An 18,880-nucleotide genomic window follows, 5' to 3' on the forward strand; every position below is an offset into this window, starting at 1 on the left:
ACGGTGTCTGAGATGTGAACCTTGTTGCAGTTGGAGACGGTGTCTGACATGTGAACCTTGTTGCAGTTGGAGACGGTGTCTGAGATGTGAACCTTGTTGGAGACGGTGTCTGAGATGTGAACCTTGTTGCAGTTGGAGACGGTGTCTGAGATGTGAACCTTGTTGGAGACGGTGTCTGAGATGTGAACCACTCTCATTTCAGTTCAGTTCCACTAAGTTGCTGTGTGAAAGATGGGTCCACACTCCCTCTAAACAAGGTTTATAAGAGTTGTTTCATCACTCAGAGGGGTCATGCTGCTGTCCCAACCAGCCTGGTTCCTGATGTCTCGGTCAGTTGTGTTGTAGTTCTGCTGAAGGTTGAAGAGGAGAAACAACATCAAGCTTCATAGGGCCAGAACTCCTGGTCAGTCTGAGTCAGTGAACGAGCCTCCTTCAGACCCCTGTTCAATCCCACACAACTAACACCAATTAAAACTCTAATCCATCTTCATGTTGTTCTTCTTGTGTTGTTGTCAGATTAGTCAAACATTCTGGGTTCATTTTTTTTTGTATCAATGATGAAACGTGTCTCGGTAGAGAACGGATGTCTGAAGCACGGGAGTCTGAGTGATGTCACGACCTGCAACAGGAAGAACAGGGTTATTATAGAACTGCTAGTGTAGGGACCTGCTCAGATATAGTCTCTCCTTCTGATGACAGAGAGGTGATTCAGAGGGGTTAGTATAGAACTGCTAGTGTAGGGACCTGCTCAGATATAGTCTCTCCATCTGATGACAGAGAGGTGATTCAGAGGGGTTAGTATAGAACTGCTAGTGTAGGGACCTGCTCAGATATAGTCTCTCCTTCTGATGACAGAGAGGTGATTCAGAGGGGTTAGTATAGAACTGCTAGTGTAGGGACCTGCTCAGATATAGTCTCTCCATCTGATGACAGAGAGGTGATTCAGAGAAGGTTCAGAGGGGTGGCGTGGCTATAGATTCAGAGGGGTGGCTATAGATTCAGAGGGATGGCTATAGATTCAGAGGGGTGGCTATAGATTCAGAGGGGTGGCTATAGATTCAGAGAGAGGGGCTATAGATTCAGAGGGGTGGCTGTGGATTCAGAGGGGTGGCTATAGATTCAGAGGGGTGGCTATAGTTTCAGAGGGGTGGCTATAGATTCAGAGGGGTGGCTATAGATTCAGAGGGAAGGCTATAGATTCAGAGGGGTGGTTATAGATGCAGAGGGGTGGCTATAGATTCAGAGGGGTGGTTATAGATTCAGAGGGGTGGTTATAGATTCAGAGGGGTGGTTATAGATTCAGAGGGGTGGTTATAGATTCAGAGGGGTGGCTATATATTCAGAGGGGTGGCTATATATTCAGAGGGGTGGCTATAGATTCAGAGGGGTGGCTATAGATTCAGAGGGGTGGCTATAGATTCAGAAAGGGTGGCTATAGATTCAGAGGGGTGGCTGTGGATTCAGAGGGGTGGCTATAGATTCAGAGGGGTGGCTATAGATTCAGAGGGGTGGCTATAGATTCAGAGGGGTGGCTATTGATTCAGAGGGAAGGCTATAGATTCAGAGGGGTGGCTATAGATTCAGAGGGGTGGTTATAGATTCACAGGGGTAGTTTTCTACTGTGTTATTGACTTGTTAATTGTTTACTCCATGTGTAACTCTGTGTTGTCTGTTCACACTGCTATGCTTTATCTTGGCCAGGTCGCAGTTGCAAATGAGAACTTGTTCTCAACTAGCCTACCTGGTTAAATAAAGGTGTTCTCAACTGGCCTACCTGGTTAAATAAAGGTGTTCTCAACTAGCCTACCTGGTTAAATAAAGGTGTTCTCAACTGGCCTACCTGGTTAAATAAAGGTGTTCTCAACTGGCCTACCTGGTTAAATAAAGGTGTTCACAACTGGCCTACCTGGTTAAATAAAGGTGAAATAAAAAAATAAAAAAATAAAAAATAGATTCACAGGGGTGGTTATAGATTCAGAGGGGTGGTTATAGATTCAGAGGGGTGGTTATAGATTCAGAGGGGTGGCTATAGATTCAGAGGGGTGGCTATATATTCAGAGGGGTGGCTATAGATTCAGAGGGGTGGCTATAGATTCAGAGGGGTGGCTATAGATTCACAGGGGTGGTTATAGATTCAGAGGGGTGGCTATAGATTCAGAGGGGTGGCTATAGATTCAGAGGGGTGGCTATAGATTCACAGGGGTGGTTATAGATTCACAGGGGTGGTTATAGATTCAGAGGGGTGGCTATAGATTCAGAGGGGTGGTTATAGATTCAGAGGGGTGGTTATAGATTCAGAGGGGTGGCTATAGATTCAGAGGGGTGGCTATAGATTCACAGGGGTGGTTATAGATTCACAGGGGTGGTTATAGATTCAGAGGGGTGGCTATAGATTCAGAGGGGTGGTTATAGATTCAGAGGGGTGGTTATAGATTCACAGGGGTGGCTATAGATTCAGAGGGGTGGCTATAGATTCAGAGGGGTGGCTATAGATTCAGAGGGGTGGCTATAGATTCACAGGGGTGGTTATAGATTCACAGGGGTGGTTATAGATTCAGAGGGGTGGCTATAGATTCAGAGGGGTGGCTATAGATTCAGAGGGGTGGCTATAGATTCACAGGGGTGGTTATAGATTCACAGGGGTGGTTATAGATTCAGAGGGGTGGCTATAGATTCAGAGGGGTGGTTATAGATTCAGAGGGGTGGTTATAGATTCAGAGGGGTGGCTATAGATTCAGAGGGGTGGCTATAGATTCAGAGGGGTGGCTATAGATTCACAGGGGTGGTTATAGATTCACAGGGGTGGTTATAGATTCAGAGGGGTGGCTATAGATTCAGAGGGGTGGTTATAGATTCAGAGGGGTGGTTATAGATTCAGAGGGGTGGCTATAGATTCAGAGGGGTGGCTATAGATTCACAGGGGTGGTTATAGATTCACAGGGGTGGTTATAGATTCAGAGGGGTGGCTATAGATTCAGAGGGGTGGTTATAGATTCAGAGGGGTGGTTATAGATTCACAGGGGTGGCTATAGATTCAGAGGGGTGGCTATAGATTCAGAGGGGTGGCTATAGATTCAGAGGGGTGGCTATAGATTCACAGGGGTGGTTATAGATTCACAGGGGTGGTTATAGATTCAGAGGGGTGGCTATAGATTCAGAGGGGTGGCTATAGATTCAGAGGGGTGGCTATAGATTCACAGGGGTGGTTATAGATTCACAGGGGTGGTTATAGATTCAGAGGGGTGGCTATAGATTCAGAGGGGTGGTTATAGATTCAGAGGGGTGGTTATAGATTCAGAGGGGTGGCTATAGATTCAGAGGGGTGGCTATAGATTCACAGGGGTGGTTATAGATTCACAGGGGTGGTTATAGATTCAGAGGGGTGGCTATAGATTCAGAGGGGTGGTTATAGATTCAGAGGGGTGGTTATAGATTCACAGGGGTGGCTATAGATTCAGAGGGGTGGCTATAGATTCAGAGGGGTGGCTATAGATTCAGAGGGGTGGCTATAGATTCACAGGGGTGGTTATAGATTCAGAGGGGTGGCTATAGATTCAGAGGGGTGGTTATAGATTCAGAGGGGTGGTTATAGATTCACAGGGGTGGCTATAGATTCAGAGGGGTGGCTATAGATTCAGAGGGGTGGCTATAGATTCAGAGGGGTGGCTGTAGATTCAGAGGGGATGTCTATGGATTCAGAGGGGTGGCTGTGGATTCAGAGGGGTGGCTATAGATTCAGAGGGGATGTCTATGCATTCAGAGGGGTGGCTATATATTCAGAGGGGTGGCTATAGATTCAGAGGGGTGGTTATAGATTCAGAGGGGTGGTTATAGATTCACAGGGGTGGCTATAGATTCAGAGGGGTGGCTATAGATTCAGAGGGGTGGCTATAGATTCAGAGGGGTGGCTGTAGATTCAGAGGGGATGTCTATGGATTCAGAGGGGTGGCTGTGGATTCAGAGGGGTGGCTATAGATTCAGAGGGGATGTCTATGCATTCAGAGGGGTGGCTATATATTCAGAGGGGTGGCTATAGATTCAGAGGGGATGTCTATGGATTCAGAGGGGTGGCTATAGATTCAGAGGGGTGGCTATTGATTCAGAGGGGTGGCTATTGATTCAGAGGGGTGGCTATTGATTCAGAGGGAGGGCTATAGATTCAGAGGGGTGGCTATAGATTCAGAGGGGATGTCTATAGATTCAGAGGGATGTCTATAGATTCAGAGGGGTGGCTATAGATTCAGAGGGGTGGCTATAGATTCAGAGGGGTGGCTATAGATTCAGAGGGGTGGTTATCTATTCAGAGGGGTGGCTATAGATTCAGAGGGGTGGCTATAGATTCAGAGGGGTGGCTATAGATTCAGAGAGGTGGCTATAGATTCAGAGGGGTGGCTATAGATTCAGAGGGGATGTCTATAGATTCAGAGGGGTGGCTATAGATTCAGAGGGGTGGCTATTGATTCAGAGGGGTGGCTATTGATTCAGAGGGGTGGCTATTGATTCAGAGGGAGGGCTATAGATTCAGAGGGGTGGCTATAGATTCAGAGGGGATGTCTATAGATTCAGAGGGATGTCTATAGATTCAGAGGGGTGGATATAGATTCAGAGGGGTGGCTATAGATTCAGAGGGGTGGCTATAGATTCACAGGGGTGGTTATAGATTCAGAGGGGTGGCTATAGATTCAGAGGGGTGGCTATAGATTCAGAGGGGTGGCTATAGATTCACAGGGGTGGTTATAGATTCGCAGGGGTGGTTATAGATTCAGAGGGGTGGCTATAGATTCAGAGGGGTGGTTATAGATTCAGAGGGGTGGTTATAGATTCAGAGGGGTGGCTATAGATTCAGAGGGGTGGCTATAGATTCACAGGGGTGGTTATAGATTCACAGGGGTGGTTATAGATTCAGAGGGGTGGCTATAGATTCAGAGGGGTGGTTATAGATTCAGAGGGGTGGTTATAGATTCACAGGGGTGGCTATAGATTCAGAGGGGTGGCTATAGATTCAGAGGGGTGGCTATAGATTCAGAGGGGTGGCTATAGATTCACAGGGGTGGTTATAGATTCAGAGGGGTGGCTATAGATTCAGAGGGGTGGTTATAGATTCAGAGGGGTGGTTATAGATTCACAGGGGTGGCTATAGATTCAGAGGGGTGGCTATAGATTCAGAGGGGTGGCTATAGATTCAGAGGGGTGGCTGTAGATTCAGAGGGGATGTCTATGGATTCAGAGGGGTGGCTGTGGATTCAGAGGGGTGGCTATAGATTCAGAGGGGATGTCTATGCATTCAGAGGGGTGGCTATATATTCAGAGGGGTGGCTATAGATTCAGAGGGGATGTCTATGGATTCAGAGGGGTGGCTATAGATTCAGAGGGGTGGCTATTGATTCAGAGGGGTGGCTATTGATTCAGAGGGGTGGCTATTGATTCAGAGGGAGGGCTATAGATTCAGAGGGGTGGCTATAGATTCAGAGGGGATGTCTATAGATTCCGAGGGATGTCTATAGATTCAGAGGGGTGGCTATAGATTCAGAGGGGTGGCTATAGATTCAGAGGGGTGGCTATAGATTCAGAGGGGTGGTTATCTATTCAGAGGGGTGGCTATAGATTCAGAGGGGTGGCTATAGATTCAGAGGGGTGGCTATAGATTCAGAGAGGTGGCTATAGATTCAGAGGGGTGGCTATAGATTCAGAGGGGTGGCTATTGATTCAGAGGGGTGGCTATAGATTCAGAGGGGATGTCTATAGATTCAGAGGGATGTCTATAGATTCAGAGGGGTGGCTATAGATTCAGAGGGGTGGCTATAGATTCAGAGGGGTGGCTATAGATTCAGAGGGGTGGTTATCTATTCAGAGGGGTGGCTATAGATTCAGAGGGGTGGCTATAGATTCAGAGGGGTGGCTATAGATTCAGAGGGGATGTCTATGCATTCAGAGGGGTGGCTATATATTCAGAGGGGTGGCTATAGATTCAGAGGGGATGTCTATGGATTCACAGGGGTGGCTATAGATTCAGAGGGGTGGCTATAGATTCAGAGGGGTGGCTATAGATTCAGAGGGGTGGCTATAGATCAGAGAGGTGGCTATAGATTCAGAGGGGTGGCTATAGATTCAGAGGGGATGTCTATAGATTCAGAGGGGTGGCTATAGATTCAGAGGGGTGGCTATTGATTCAGAGGGGTGGCTATTGATTCAGAGGGGTGGCTATTGATTCAGAGGGAGGGCTATAGATTCAGAGGGGTGGCTATAGATTCAGAGGGGTGGTTATAGATTCACAGGGGTGGCTATAGATTCAGAGGGGTGTCTATAGATTCAGAGGGGTGTCTATATATTCAGAGGGGTGCCCATAGATTCAGAGGGGTGCCTATAGATTCAGAGGGGTGGCTATAGATTCAGAGGGGTGCCTATAGATTCAGAGGGGTGTCTATAGATTCAGAGGGGTGGCTATAGATTCAGAGGGGTGTCTATAGATTCAGAGGGGTGTCTATATATTCAGAGGGGTGCCCATAGATTCAGAGGGGTGCCTATAGATTCAGAGGGGTGTCTATAGATTCAGAGGGGTGTCTATATATTCAGAGGGGTGCCCATAGATTCAGAGGGGTGGCTATAGATTCAGAGGGGTGGCTATAGATTCAGAGGGGTGCCTATACATTCAGAGGGGTGTCTATATATTCAGAGGGGTGCCCATAGATTCAGAGGGGTGGCTATAGATTCAGAGGGGTGTCTATATATTCAGAGGGGTGCCCATAGATTCAGAGGGGTGCCTATAGATTCACAGGGTGTCTATAGATTCAGAGGGGTGCCTATAGATTCACAGGGTGTCTACAGATTCTTACGTTGTGCAGGAGGCGTCACTAGGACTTGCTGATGTTCTCGTAGATGACATCACTGCTGATGGACTGTGTCTTCTTCTTCCACATCAGCAGGACACACTGGTGGATGAACACGTACTGCTCCTACAGGAAGTGACGTCATACAGGAAGAATGTCAACAGAAGAATGTTTTAGTGACAGTGCATAAGTATGTCTGAAATGGCACCCTATTCTGAGGGGAAAGGAGACAGTCTGACCAGAGACCAGATGGGGCCCTACAGTACCTCGGTCTGAGGGGAAAGGAGACAGTCTGACCAGAGACCAGATGGGACCCTACAGTACCTCGGTCTGAGGGGAAAGGAGACAGTCTGACCAGAGACCAGATGGGGCCCTACAGTACCTCGGTCTGAGGGGAAAGGAGACAGTCTGACCATAGACCAGATGGGGCCCTACAGTACCTCGGTCTGAGGGGAAAGGAGACAGTCTGACCAGAGACCAGATGGGACCCTACAGTACCTTGGTCTGAGGGGAAAGGAGACAATCTGACCAGAGACCAGATGGGGCCCTACAGTACCTCGGTCTGAGGGGAAAGGAGACAGTCTGACCAGAGACCAGATGGGGCCCTACAGTACCTCGGTCTGAGGGGAAAGGAGACAGTCTGACCAGAGACCAGATGGGACCCTACAGTACCTCGGTCTGAGGGGAAAGGAGACAGTCTGACCAGAGACCAGATGGGGCCCTACAGTACCTCGGTCTGAGGGGAAAGGAGACAGTCTGACCATAGACCAGATGGGGCCCTACAGTACCTTGGTCTGAGGGGAAAGGAGTCTAACCTCTGTCTGGACCATGGAGAGTCGATGGGACCTCATCTCATCTCAGATCCTAACCCTAAACCCCACTGGGACTGTCTCTTACCTCTGTCTGGACCATGGAGAGTCGATGAGACCTCATCTCAGATCCTAACCCTAACCCCCACTGGGACTGTCTCTTACCTCTGTCTGGACCATGGAGAGTCGATGAGACCTCATCTCAGACACCATACCCAGGATGTCAGTATACTCATGTTCTCTGATGTGCTGCATCAGTCGGTCCAGAGCGATGAAGGTCCCTGTCCGGCCCACACCAGCACTGTGGAGACAACACAACATCCTGTTAGTGGAGAGACACAACATCCTGTTAGTGGAGAGACACCAGCACTGTGGAGAGACACGGCACTGTAGAGCTGTCAACTCATTAATAACCTCTGATAACCGTCTGACATCTCACTATGGTTTGAGTGGCTCAGTTGCCTCTGCACTGGTTGGAAAGGACTTGACAGCTGAAGACAACATGGTTGCCTCTCATCAATGCAGTGAAAGAGTGTACTGTAGAGAAACGTTTGTTACTAGGAAACTGTTTATAGTTCAAAAGGCCTGGTTTTCTCAATTCTTTACAAGTGACAATCTTCTCAAAGTAAACAGAGTTGTTTTGTTAATTGTTATTTACCTTGTGGATTACTACCTGTGTAGACTGAAAGATTGGTCTGAATGCAGTTTCGCTAAGGCCTACTGGCTTCCATTTGGGTTTCATATGTGGACTGGAAGTCTGGTCTGAAGGTTGTTTCGCTAAGGCCTACTGGCTTCCATTTAGGTTTCATATGTGGACTGGAAGTTTGGCCTGAAGGTTGTTTCTCTAAGGCCTACTGGCTTCCATTTAGGTTTCATATGTGGACTGGGAGTCTGGTCTGAAGGTTGTTTCTCTAAGGACTACTGGCTTCCATTTAGGTTTCATATGTGGACTGGAAGTTTGGCCTGAAGGTTGTTTCTCTAAGGCCTACTGGCTTCCATTTGGGTTTCATATGTGGACTGGAAGTTTGGCCTGAAGGTTGTTTCTCTAAGGCCTACTGGCTTCCATTTAGGTTTCATATGTGGACTGGAAGTTTTGTCTGAAGGCTATTTCTCTAAGGACTACTGGCTTCCATTTGGGAGCTCTCAGACAACTCTGTTTGAGTAACATGTCCCTGACAGCATGGCCCCTGTGGTTGAGCCTGGTAGACCCTGTACGTACCTTCCATTTGGGAGCTCTCAGACAACTCTGTCTGAGTAACATGTCCCTGACAGCATGGCCCCTGTGGTTGAGCCTGGTAGACCCTGTACGTACCTTCCATTTGGGAGCTCTCAGACAACTCTGTCTGAGTAACATGTCCCTGACAGCATGGCCCCTGTGGTTGAGCCTGGTAGACCCTGTACGTACCTGCAGTGAACCACAATGGGTTCTTTGGTGCGGTTGGCCTGCTGGCGGACGATGTGTACGAACTGCAGGATGCTATCGATGGCGTTGACCGTGGGGACACCGTGGTCCGGCCAGGACGTGTAGTTGAGATGGAGGACGTCCTGAGACTCGTCAGCCTGCAGGGAGAGACACCACGGAAAGACAGACAAGGCTGATGGATCAGTATACATCAGATCTCTCCATCCGGGTCTAGCTAGCAGCAGGGCACCTCCTCCACCTCCACCTCCTAAAAAGGGGGAGACTTGCAAGCCGAAGAACACCACCCCAACCGTGAAGCACGGGGGTGGCAGCATCATGTTGTGGGGGTGCTTTGCTGCAGGACGGACTGGTGCACTTCACAAAATAGATGGCTTCATGAGGAAGGAAAATGATGTGGATATATTGAAGCAACATCTCAAGACATCAGCCAGGAAGTTAAAGCTTGGTCTTAAATGGGTCTTCCAAATGGACAATAACCCCAAGCATACTTCCAAAGTTGTGGTAAAATGGCTTAAGGACAACAAAGTCAAGGTATTGGAGTGGCCATCACAAAGCCCTGATCTCAAGCCTATAGAAAATGTGTGGGCAGAACTGAAAAAGCATGTGCAGGCAAGGAGGCCTAAAAACCTGACTCAGATACACCAGCTCTGTCAGGAAAGAATGGGCCAAAATTCACCCAACTTATTGTGGGAAGCTTGTGGAAGGCTACCCGTAACATTTGACCCAAGTTAAACAATTTAAAGGTAATGCTTCCAAATACTAATTGAGTGTATGTAAACTACTGACCCACTGGGAATGTGATGAAAGAAATTAAAGCTGAAATAAATAATTCTCTCTGCTATTATTCTGACATTTCACATTCTTAAAATAAAGTGTTGATCCTAACTGACCTAAAACAGGGAATTTTAACTAGGATTAAATGTCAGGAATTGTAAAAAACTGAGTTTAAATGTATTTGGCTAAGGTGTATGTACACTTCCGACTTCAACTGTATGTGCTAGTTAGGCTCTACACCCCCAGTTAGGCTCTACACCCCCAGTTAGGCTCTACACCCCCAGTTAGGCTCTACACCCCCAGTTAGGCTCTACACCCCCAGTTAGGCTCTACACCCCCAGTTAGGCTCTACACCCCCAGTTAGGCTCTACACCCCCAGTTAGGCTCTACACCCGTTAGGCTCCACACCCCCAGTTAGGCTCCACACCCCCAGTTAGGCTCTACACCCCCAGTTAGGCTCTACACCCCCAGTTAGGCTCTACACCCCCAGTTAGGCTCTACACCCCTTTAAAGCAGATTAATGTGCTTCATTTTAAGAAGTTATTTGGCCACTTTAGTTGTGATACAAACCTTATTAAAACATATAGGACTATGGGCTAGGCTACATGAGGTGTGATACTAACCTTATTAAAACATATAGGACTATGGGCTAGGCTACATGAAGTGTGATACAAACCTTATAGGATTATGGGCTAGGCTACATGAGGTGTGATACAAACCTTATAGGACTATGGGCTAGGCTACATGAGGTGTGATACTAACCTTATAGGACTATGGGCTAGGCTACATGAGGTGTGATACTAACCTTATAGGACTATGGGCTAGGCTACATGAGGTGTGATACTAACCTTATAGGACTATGGGCTAGGCTACATGAGGTGTGATACTAACCTTATTAAAACATATAGGACTATGGGCTAGGCTACATGAGGTGTGATACTAACCTTATTAAAACATATAGGATTATGGGCTAGACTACATGAGGTGTGATACTAACCTTATAGGACTTTGGACTAGACTACATGAGGTGTGATACTAACCTTATTAAAACATATAGGATTATGGGCTAGACTACATGAGGTGTGATACTAACCTTATAGGACTTTGGACTAGACTACATGAGGTGTGATACTAACCTTATTAAAACATATAGGACTATGGGCTAGGCTACATGAGGTGTGATACTAACCTTATAGGACTATGGACTAGGCTACATGAGGTGTGATACTAACCTTATTAAAACATATAGGATTATGGGCTAGACTACATGAGGTGTGATACTAACCTTATAGGACTTTGGACTAGACTACATGAGGTGTGATACTAACCTTATTAAAACATATAGGATTATGGGCTAGACTACATGAGGTGTGATACTAACCTTATAGGACTTTGGACTAGACTACATGAGGTGTGATACTAACCTTATAGGACTATGGGCTAGACTACATGAGGTGTGATACTAACCTTATAGGACTATGGGCTAGGCTACATGAGGTGTGATACTAACCTTACAGGACTATGGGCTAGGCTACATGAGGTGTGATACTAACCTTATAGGACTATGGACTAGACTACATGAGGTATGATACTAACCTTATAGGACTATGGACTAGACTACATGAGGTATGATACTAACCTTATAGGACTATGGACTAGACTACATGAGGTGTGATACTAACCTTATTAAAACATATAGGACTATGGGCTAGGCTACATGAGGTGTGATACTAACCATATAGGACTATGGACTAGGCTACATGAGGTGTGATACTAACCTTATTAAAACATATAGGACTATGGACTAGACTACATGAGGTGTGATACTAACCTTATTAAAACATATAGGACTATGGCCTAGGCTACATGAGGTGTGATACAAACCTTATAGGATTATGGACTAGACTACATGAGGTGTGATACTAACCTTATAGGACTATGGACTAGACTACATGAGTTGTGATACAAACCTTATTAAAACATATAGGACTATGGGCTAGGCTACATGAGGTGTGATACTAACCTTATTAAAACATATAGGACTATGGCCTAGGCTACATGAGGTGTGATACAAACCTTATAGGATTATGGGCTAAGCTACATGAGGTGTGATACTAACCTTATAGGACTATGGGCTAGGCTACATGAGGTGTGATACTAACCTTATAGGACTATGGGCTAGGCTACATGAGGTGTGATACTAACCTTATTAAAACATATAGGACTATGGGCTAGGCTACATGAGGTGTGATACTAACCTTATTAAAACATATAGGACTATGGGCTAGGCTACATGAGGTGTGATACTAACCTTATTAAAACATATAGGATTATGGGCTAGACTACATGAGGTGTGATACTAACCTTATAGGACTATGGACTAGACTACATGAGGTGTGATACTAACCTTATAGGACTATGGGCTAGACTACATGAGGTGTGATACTAACCTTATTAAAACATATAGGACTATGGGCTAGGCTACATGAGGTGTGATACTAACCTTATAGGACTTTGGACTAGACTACATGAGGTGTGATACTAACCTTATAGGACTTTGGACTAGACTACATGAGGTGTGATACTAACCTTATTAAAACATATAGGACTATGGGCTAGGCTACATGAGGTGTGATACTAACCTTATAGGACTATGGACTAGGCTACATGAGGTGTGATACTAACCTTATTAAAACATATAGGATTATGGGCTAGACTACATGAGGTGTGATACTAACCTTATAGGACTTTGGACTAGACTACATGAGGTGTGATACTAACCTTATTAAAACATATAGGACTATGGGCTAGGCTACATGAGGTGTGATACTAACCATATAGGACTATGGGCTAGACTACATGAGGTGTGATACTAACCTTATAGGACTTTGGACTAGACTACATGAGGTGTGATACTAACCTTATTAAAACATATAGGATTATGGGCTAGACTACATGAGGTGTGATACTAACCTTATAGGACTATGGGCTAGACTACATGAGGTGTGATACTAACCTTATAGGACTATGGACTAGACTACATGAGGTATGATACTAACCTTATAGGACTATGGACTAGACTACATGAGGTGTGATACTAACCTTATAGGACTATGGACTAGACTACATGAGGTGTGATACTAACCTTATTAAAACATATAGGACTATGGGCTAGGCTACATGAGGTGTGATACTAACCTTATTAAAACATATAGGACTATGGACTAGACTACATGAGGTGTGATACTAACCTTATAGGACTATGGACTAGACTACATGAGGTGTGATACTAACCTTATAGGACTATGGACTAGACTACATGAGGTGTGATACTAACCTTATAGGACTATGGGCTAGACTACATGGGGTGTGATACTGACCTTATTAAAACATATAGGACTATGGGCTAGGCTACATGAGGTGTGATACTAACCTTATAGGACTATGGACTAGGCTACATGAGGTGTGATACTAACCTTATTAAAACATATAGGACTATGGACTAGACTACATGAGGTGTGATACTAACCATATTAAAACATATAGGACTATGGACTAGACTACATGAGGTGTGATACTAACCTTATTAAAACATATAGGATTATGGGCTAGGCTACATGAGGTGTGATACTAACCTTATTAAAACATATAGGATTATGGGCTAGACTACATGAGGTGTGATACTAACCTTATAGGACTATGGACTAGGCTACATGAGGTGTGATACTAACCTTACAGGACTATGGGCTAGACTACATGAGGTGTGATACTAACCTTATAGGACTATGGGCTAGACTACATGAGGTGTGATACTAACCTTATAGGACTATGGGCTAGACTACATGAGGTGTGATACTAACCTTATAGGACTATGGACTAGACTACATGAGGTGTGATACTAACCATATTAAAACATATAGGACTATGGACTAGACTACATGAGGTGTGATACTAACCTTATTAAAACATATAGGATTATGGGCTAGGCTACATGAGGTGTGATACTAACCTTATTAAAACATATAGGATTATGGACTAGGCTACATGAGGTGTGATACTAACCTTACAGGACTATGGGCTAGACTACATGAGGTGTGATACTAACCTTATAGGACTATGGGCTAGACTACATGAGGTGTGATACTAACCTTATAGGACTATGGACTAGACTACATGAGGTGTGATACTAACCTTATAGGACTATGGACTAGACTACATGAGGTGTGATACTAACCTTATAGGACTATGGGCTAGACTACATGAGGTGTGATACTAACCTTATAGGACTATGGGCTAGGCTACATGAGGTGTGATACTAACCTTATTAAAACATATAGGACTATGGACTAGACTACATGAGGTGTGATACTAACCTTATTAAAACATATAGGACTATGGGCTAGACTACATGAGGTGTGATACTAACCTTATAGGATTATGGACTAGACTACATGAGGTGTGATACTAACCTTATAGGACTATGGACTAGACTACATGAGGTGTGATACTAACCTTATAGGACTATGGACTAGACTACATGAGGTGTGATACTAACCTTATAGGACTATGGACTAGACTACATGAGGTGTGATACTAACCTAACAGGACTATGGGCTAGGCTACATGAGGTGTGATACTAACCTTATAGGACTATGGACTAGGCTACATGAGGTGTGATACTAACCTTATTAAAACATATAGGACTATGGACTAGACTACATGAGGTGTGATACTAACCTTATTAAAACATATAGGACTATGGGCTAGGCTACATGAGGTGTGATACTAACCTTATAGGACTATGGGCTAGGCTACATGAGGTGTGATACTAACCTTATAGGACTATGGACTAGGCTACATGAGGTGTGATACTAACCTTATTAAAACATATAGGACTATGGACTAGACTACATGAGGTGTGATACTAACCTTATTAAAACATATAGGACTATGGACTAGACTACATGAGGTGTGATACTAACCTTATTAAAACATATAGGACTATGGACTAGACTACATGAGGTGTGATACTAACCTTATTAAAACATATAGGATTATGGGCTAGGCTACATGAGGTGTGATACTAACCTTACAGGACTATGGGCTAGACTACATGAGGTGTGATACTAACCTTATAGGACTATGGGCTAGACTACATGAGGTGTGATACTAACCTTATAGGACTATGGACTAGACTACATGAGGTGTGATACTAACCTTATAGGACTATGGACTAGACTACATGAGGTGTGATACTAACCTTATAGGACTATGGGCTAGACTACATGAGGTGTGATACTAACCTTATAGGACTATGGGCTAGGCTACATGAGGTGTGATACTAACCTTATAGGACTATGGACTAGACTACATGAGGTGTGATACTGACCTTATAGGACTATGGGCTAGACTACATGAGGTGTGATACTAACCTTATAGGACTATAGGCTAGGCTACATGAGGTGTGATACTAACCTTACAGGACTATGGGCTAGGCTACATGAGGTGTGATACTAACCTTATAGGACTATGGGCTAGGCTACATGAGGTGTGATACTAACCTTATAGGACTATGGGCTAGGCTACATGAGGTGTGATACTAGCCTTATTAAAACATATAGGACTATGGACTAGACTACATGAGGTGTGCGACTATGATTCGAACAAGTCCCAAAAAAAGGCATTGTTTCTTATGCTGGGCATCATTCACAAGTGATACGCTAATATTGTCACCCATCAGACTATTCTTGTTTTAATCTTGTCTTTACATATACTAAATAATATACAATACCTTGCGAAAGTATTCGGCCCCCTTGAACTTTGCGACCTTTCGCCACATTTCAGGCTTCAAACATAAAGATATAAAACTGTATTTTTTTGTGAAGAATCAACAACAAGTGGGACACAATCATGAAGTGGAACGACATTTATTGGATATTTCAAACTTTTTTAACAAATCAAAAACTGAAAAATTGGGCGTGCAAAATTATTCAGCCCTTTTACTTTCAGTGCAGCAAACTCTCTCCAGAAGTTCAGTGAGGATCTCTGAATGATCCAATGTTGACCTAAATGACTAATGATGATAAATACAATCCACCTGTATGTAATCAAGTCTCCGTATAAATGCACCTGCACTGTGATAGTCTCAGAGGTCCGTTAAAAGCGCAGAGAGCCTCATGAAGAACAAGGAACACACCAGGCAGGTCCAAGATACTGTTGTGAAGAAGTTTAAAGCCGGATTTGGATACAAAAAGATTTCCCAAGCTTTAAACATCCCAAGGAGCACTGTGCAAGCGATAATATTGAAATGGAAGGAGTATCAGACCACTGCAAATCTACCAAGACTTGGCCGTCCCTCTAAACTTTCAGCTCATACAAGGAGAAGACTGATCAGAGATGCAACCAAGAGGCCCATGATCACTCTGGATGAACTGCAAAGATCTACAGCTGAGGTGGGAGACTCTGTCCATAGGACAACAATCAGTCGTATATTGCACAAATCTGGCCTTTATGGAAGAGTGGCAAGAAGAAAGCCATTTTTTAAAGATATCCATAAAAAGTGTCATTTAAAGTTTGCCACAAGCCACCTGTGAGACACACCAAACATGTGGAAGAAGGTGCTCTGGTCAGATGAAACCAAAATTGAACTTTTTGGCAACAATGCAAGACGTTATGTTTGGCGTAAAAGCAACACAGCTCATCACCCTGAACACACCATCCCCAATGTCAAACATGGTGGTGGCAGCATCATGGTTTGGGCCTGCTTTTCTTCAGCAGGGACAGGGAAGATGGTTAAAATTGATGGGAAGATGGATGGAGCCAAATACAGGACCATTCTGGAAGAAAACCTGATGGAGTCTGCAAAAGACCTGAGACTGGGACGAAGATTTGTCTTCCAACAAGACAATGATCCAAAACATAAAGCAAAATCTACAATGGAATGGTTCAAAAATAAACATATCCAGGTGTTAGAATGGCCAAGTCAAAGTCCAGACCTGAATCCAATCGAGAATCTGTGGAAAGAACTGAAAACTGCTGTTCACAAATGCTCTCCATCCAACCTCACTGAGCTCGAGATGTTTTGCAAGGAGGAATGGGAAAAAATGTCAGTCTCTCGATGTGCAAAACTGATAGTGACATACCCCAAGCGACTTACAGCTGTAATCACAGCAAAAGGTGGCGCTACAAAGTATTAACTTAAGGGGGCTGAATAATTTTGCACGCCCCAATTTTTCAGTTTTTGATTTGTTAAAAAAGTTTGAAATATCCAATAAATGTCGTTCCACTTCATGATTGTGTCCCACTTGTTGTTGATTCTTCACAAAAAAATACAGATTTATATCTTTATGTTTGAAGCCTGAAATGTGGCAAAAGGTCGCAAAGTTCAAGGGGGCCGAATACTTTCGCAAGGCACTGTATGTTCAGTGTAAATTGTTAAAAGTAGTTCTCGTGCAACTAGAGTTGTTTGGTTTGCTAAACTTTGAAATCAGTGTTGTTTGTTTGTCATGTGATGCTGTAGATCCACTCACATATCCCAGTCTGAAGTTCCTTATGGTCCACTCTGGTGATTCTGACTCCGACAGCATCTCAACACTGATCTCTCCGTAGGTCACCGGCTCATCTGTGAATGGCCAGTAGTGGTCACACTTCACCCTGCGCCTCTCGTTACACTGCGTCAGCATCACAATGATGTGGCTCTTCTGCTGCAGGATCATGTTCCAGAAGTCGTTCCTCGTCTCAGGCAGAGGACCCTGGGTAGCGATGTACTCTCTGGGTGATTTATAACCCTGGAGGGGGAGACAACCAGGGTTATGGTTACTGTTGAGGTTCACGTCCCAGGCAGAGGGCCCTGGGTGGTGATTTGTAACCCTATAGAGGGATAAAACCAGGGTTATGGTTACTGTTGAGGTTAAGGTCTCAGGCAGAGGGCCCTGGGTGGTGATTTATAACCCTGGAGGGGGAGAAAACCAGGGTTATGGTTACTGTTGAGGTTCAGGTCTCAGGCAGAGGGCCCTGGGTGATGATTTATAACCCTGGAGGGGGAGAAAACCAGGGTTATGGTTACTGTTGAGGTTAAGGTCTCAGGCAGAGGGGCCTGGGTGATGATTTATAACCCTGGAGGGGGAGAAAACCAGGGTTATGGTTACTGTTGAGGTTAAGGTCTCAGGCAGAGGGCCCTGGGTGGTGATTTATAACCCTGGAGGGGGAGAAACCCAGGGTTATGGTTACTGTTGAGGTTAAGGTCTCAGGCAGAGGGCCCTGGGTGATGATTTATAACCCTGTAGAGGGAGAAAACCAGGGTTATGGTTACTGTTGAGGTTCAGGTCTCAGGCAGAGGGCCCTGGGTGGTGATTTATAACCCTGGAGGGGGAGAAAACCAGGGTTATGGTTACTGTTGAGGTTAAGGTCTCAGGCAGAGGGCCCTGGGTGGTGATTTATAACCCTGGAGGGGGAGAAAACCAGGGTTATGGTTACTGTTGAGGTTCAGGTCTCAGGCAGAGGGCCCTGGGTGGTGATTTATAACCCTGTAGGGGGAGAAAACCAGGGTTATGGTTACTGTTGAGGTTAAGGTCTCAGGCAGAGGGCCCTGGTGGTGATTTATAACCCTGTAGAGGGAGAAAACCAGGGTTATGGTTACTGTTGAGGTTAAGGTCTCAGGCAGAGGGCCCTGGGTGATGATTTATAACCCTGTAGAGGGAGAAAACCAGGGTTATGGTTACTGTTGAGGTTAAGGTCTCAGGCAGAGGGCCCTGGGTGATGATTTATAACCCTGTAGAGGGAGAAAACCAGGGTTATGGTTACTGTTGAGGTTAAGGTCTCAGGCAGAGGGCCCTGGGTGGTGATTTATAACCCTGTAGAGGGAGAAAAGCAGGGTTATCGTTACTGTTGAGGTTAAGGTCTCAGGCAGAGGGCCCTGGTACTGGTACTAACTGGTATGTAGTTGGTATGTACTGGTACTAACTGGTATGTAGTTGGTATGTACTGGTACTAACTGGTATGTAGTTGGTATGTACTGGAACTAAGTGGTATGTAGTTGGTATGTACTG

General features: G+C 45.0%; 1 protein-coding gene across 2 annotated transcripts in view; it reads right to left on the reverse strand.

The window, feature by feature from the left end:
• Window positions 1-482: 482 nt before the first annotated feature.
• The window catches only part of LOC110517956 (receptor-type tyrosine-protein phosphatase O), a 109,178-nt gene continuing 90,780 nt past the window's right edge, over window positions 483-18,880 (reverse strand). For both annotated transcript variants that reach the window (XM_036945524.1, XM_036945525.1), the window contains 5 exons: window positions 17,363-17,620; window positions 9,042-9,196; window positions 7,802-7,937; window positions 6,834-6,953; window positions 483-619 (listed from right to left, as the gene is read on the reverse strand). In XM_036945524.1, coding sequence (XP_036801419.1) covers window positions 6,852-6,953; window positions 7,802-7,937; window positions 9,042-9,196; window positions 17,363-17,620 — 651 coding nt within the window. In that variant the 3' untranslated portion in view covers window positions 483-619; window positions 6,834-6,851. The remainder of the gene's footprint in view (window positions 620-6,833; window positions 6,954-7,801; window positions 7,938-9,041; window positions 9,197-17,362; window positions 17,621-18,880) is intronic.

This window comes from Oncorhynchus mykiss, chromosome 15 (assembly GCF_013265735.2).
Source record: "Oncorhynchus mykiss isolate Arlee chromosome 15, USDA_OmykA_1.1, whole genome shotgun sequence".
NCBI classification, from domain to species: Eukaryota; Metazoa; Chordata; class Actinopteri; order Salmoniformes; family Salmonidae; genus Oncorhynchus; species Oncorhynchus mykiss.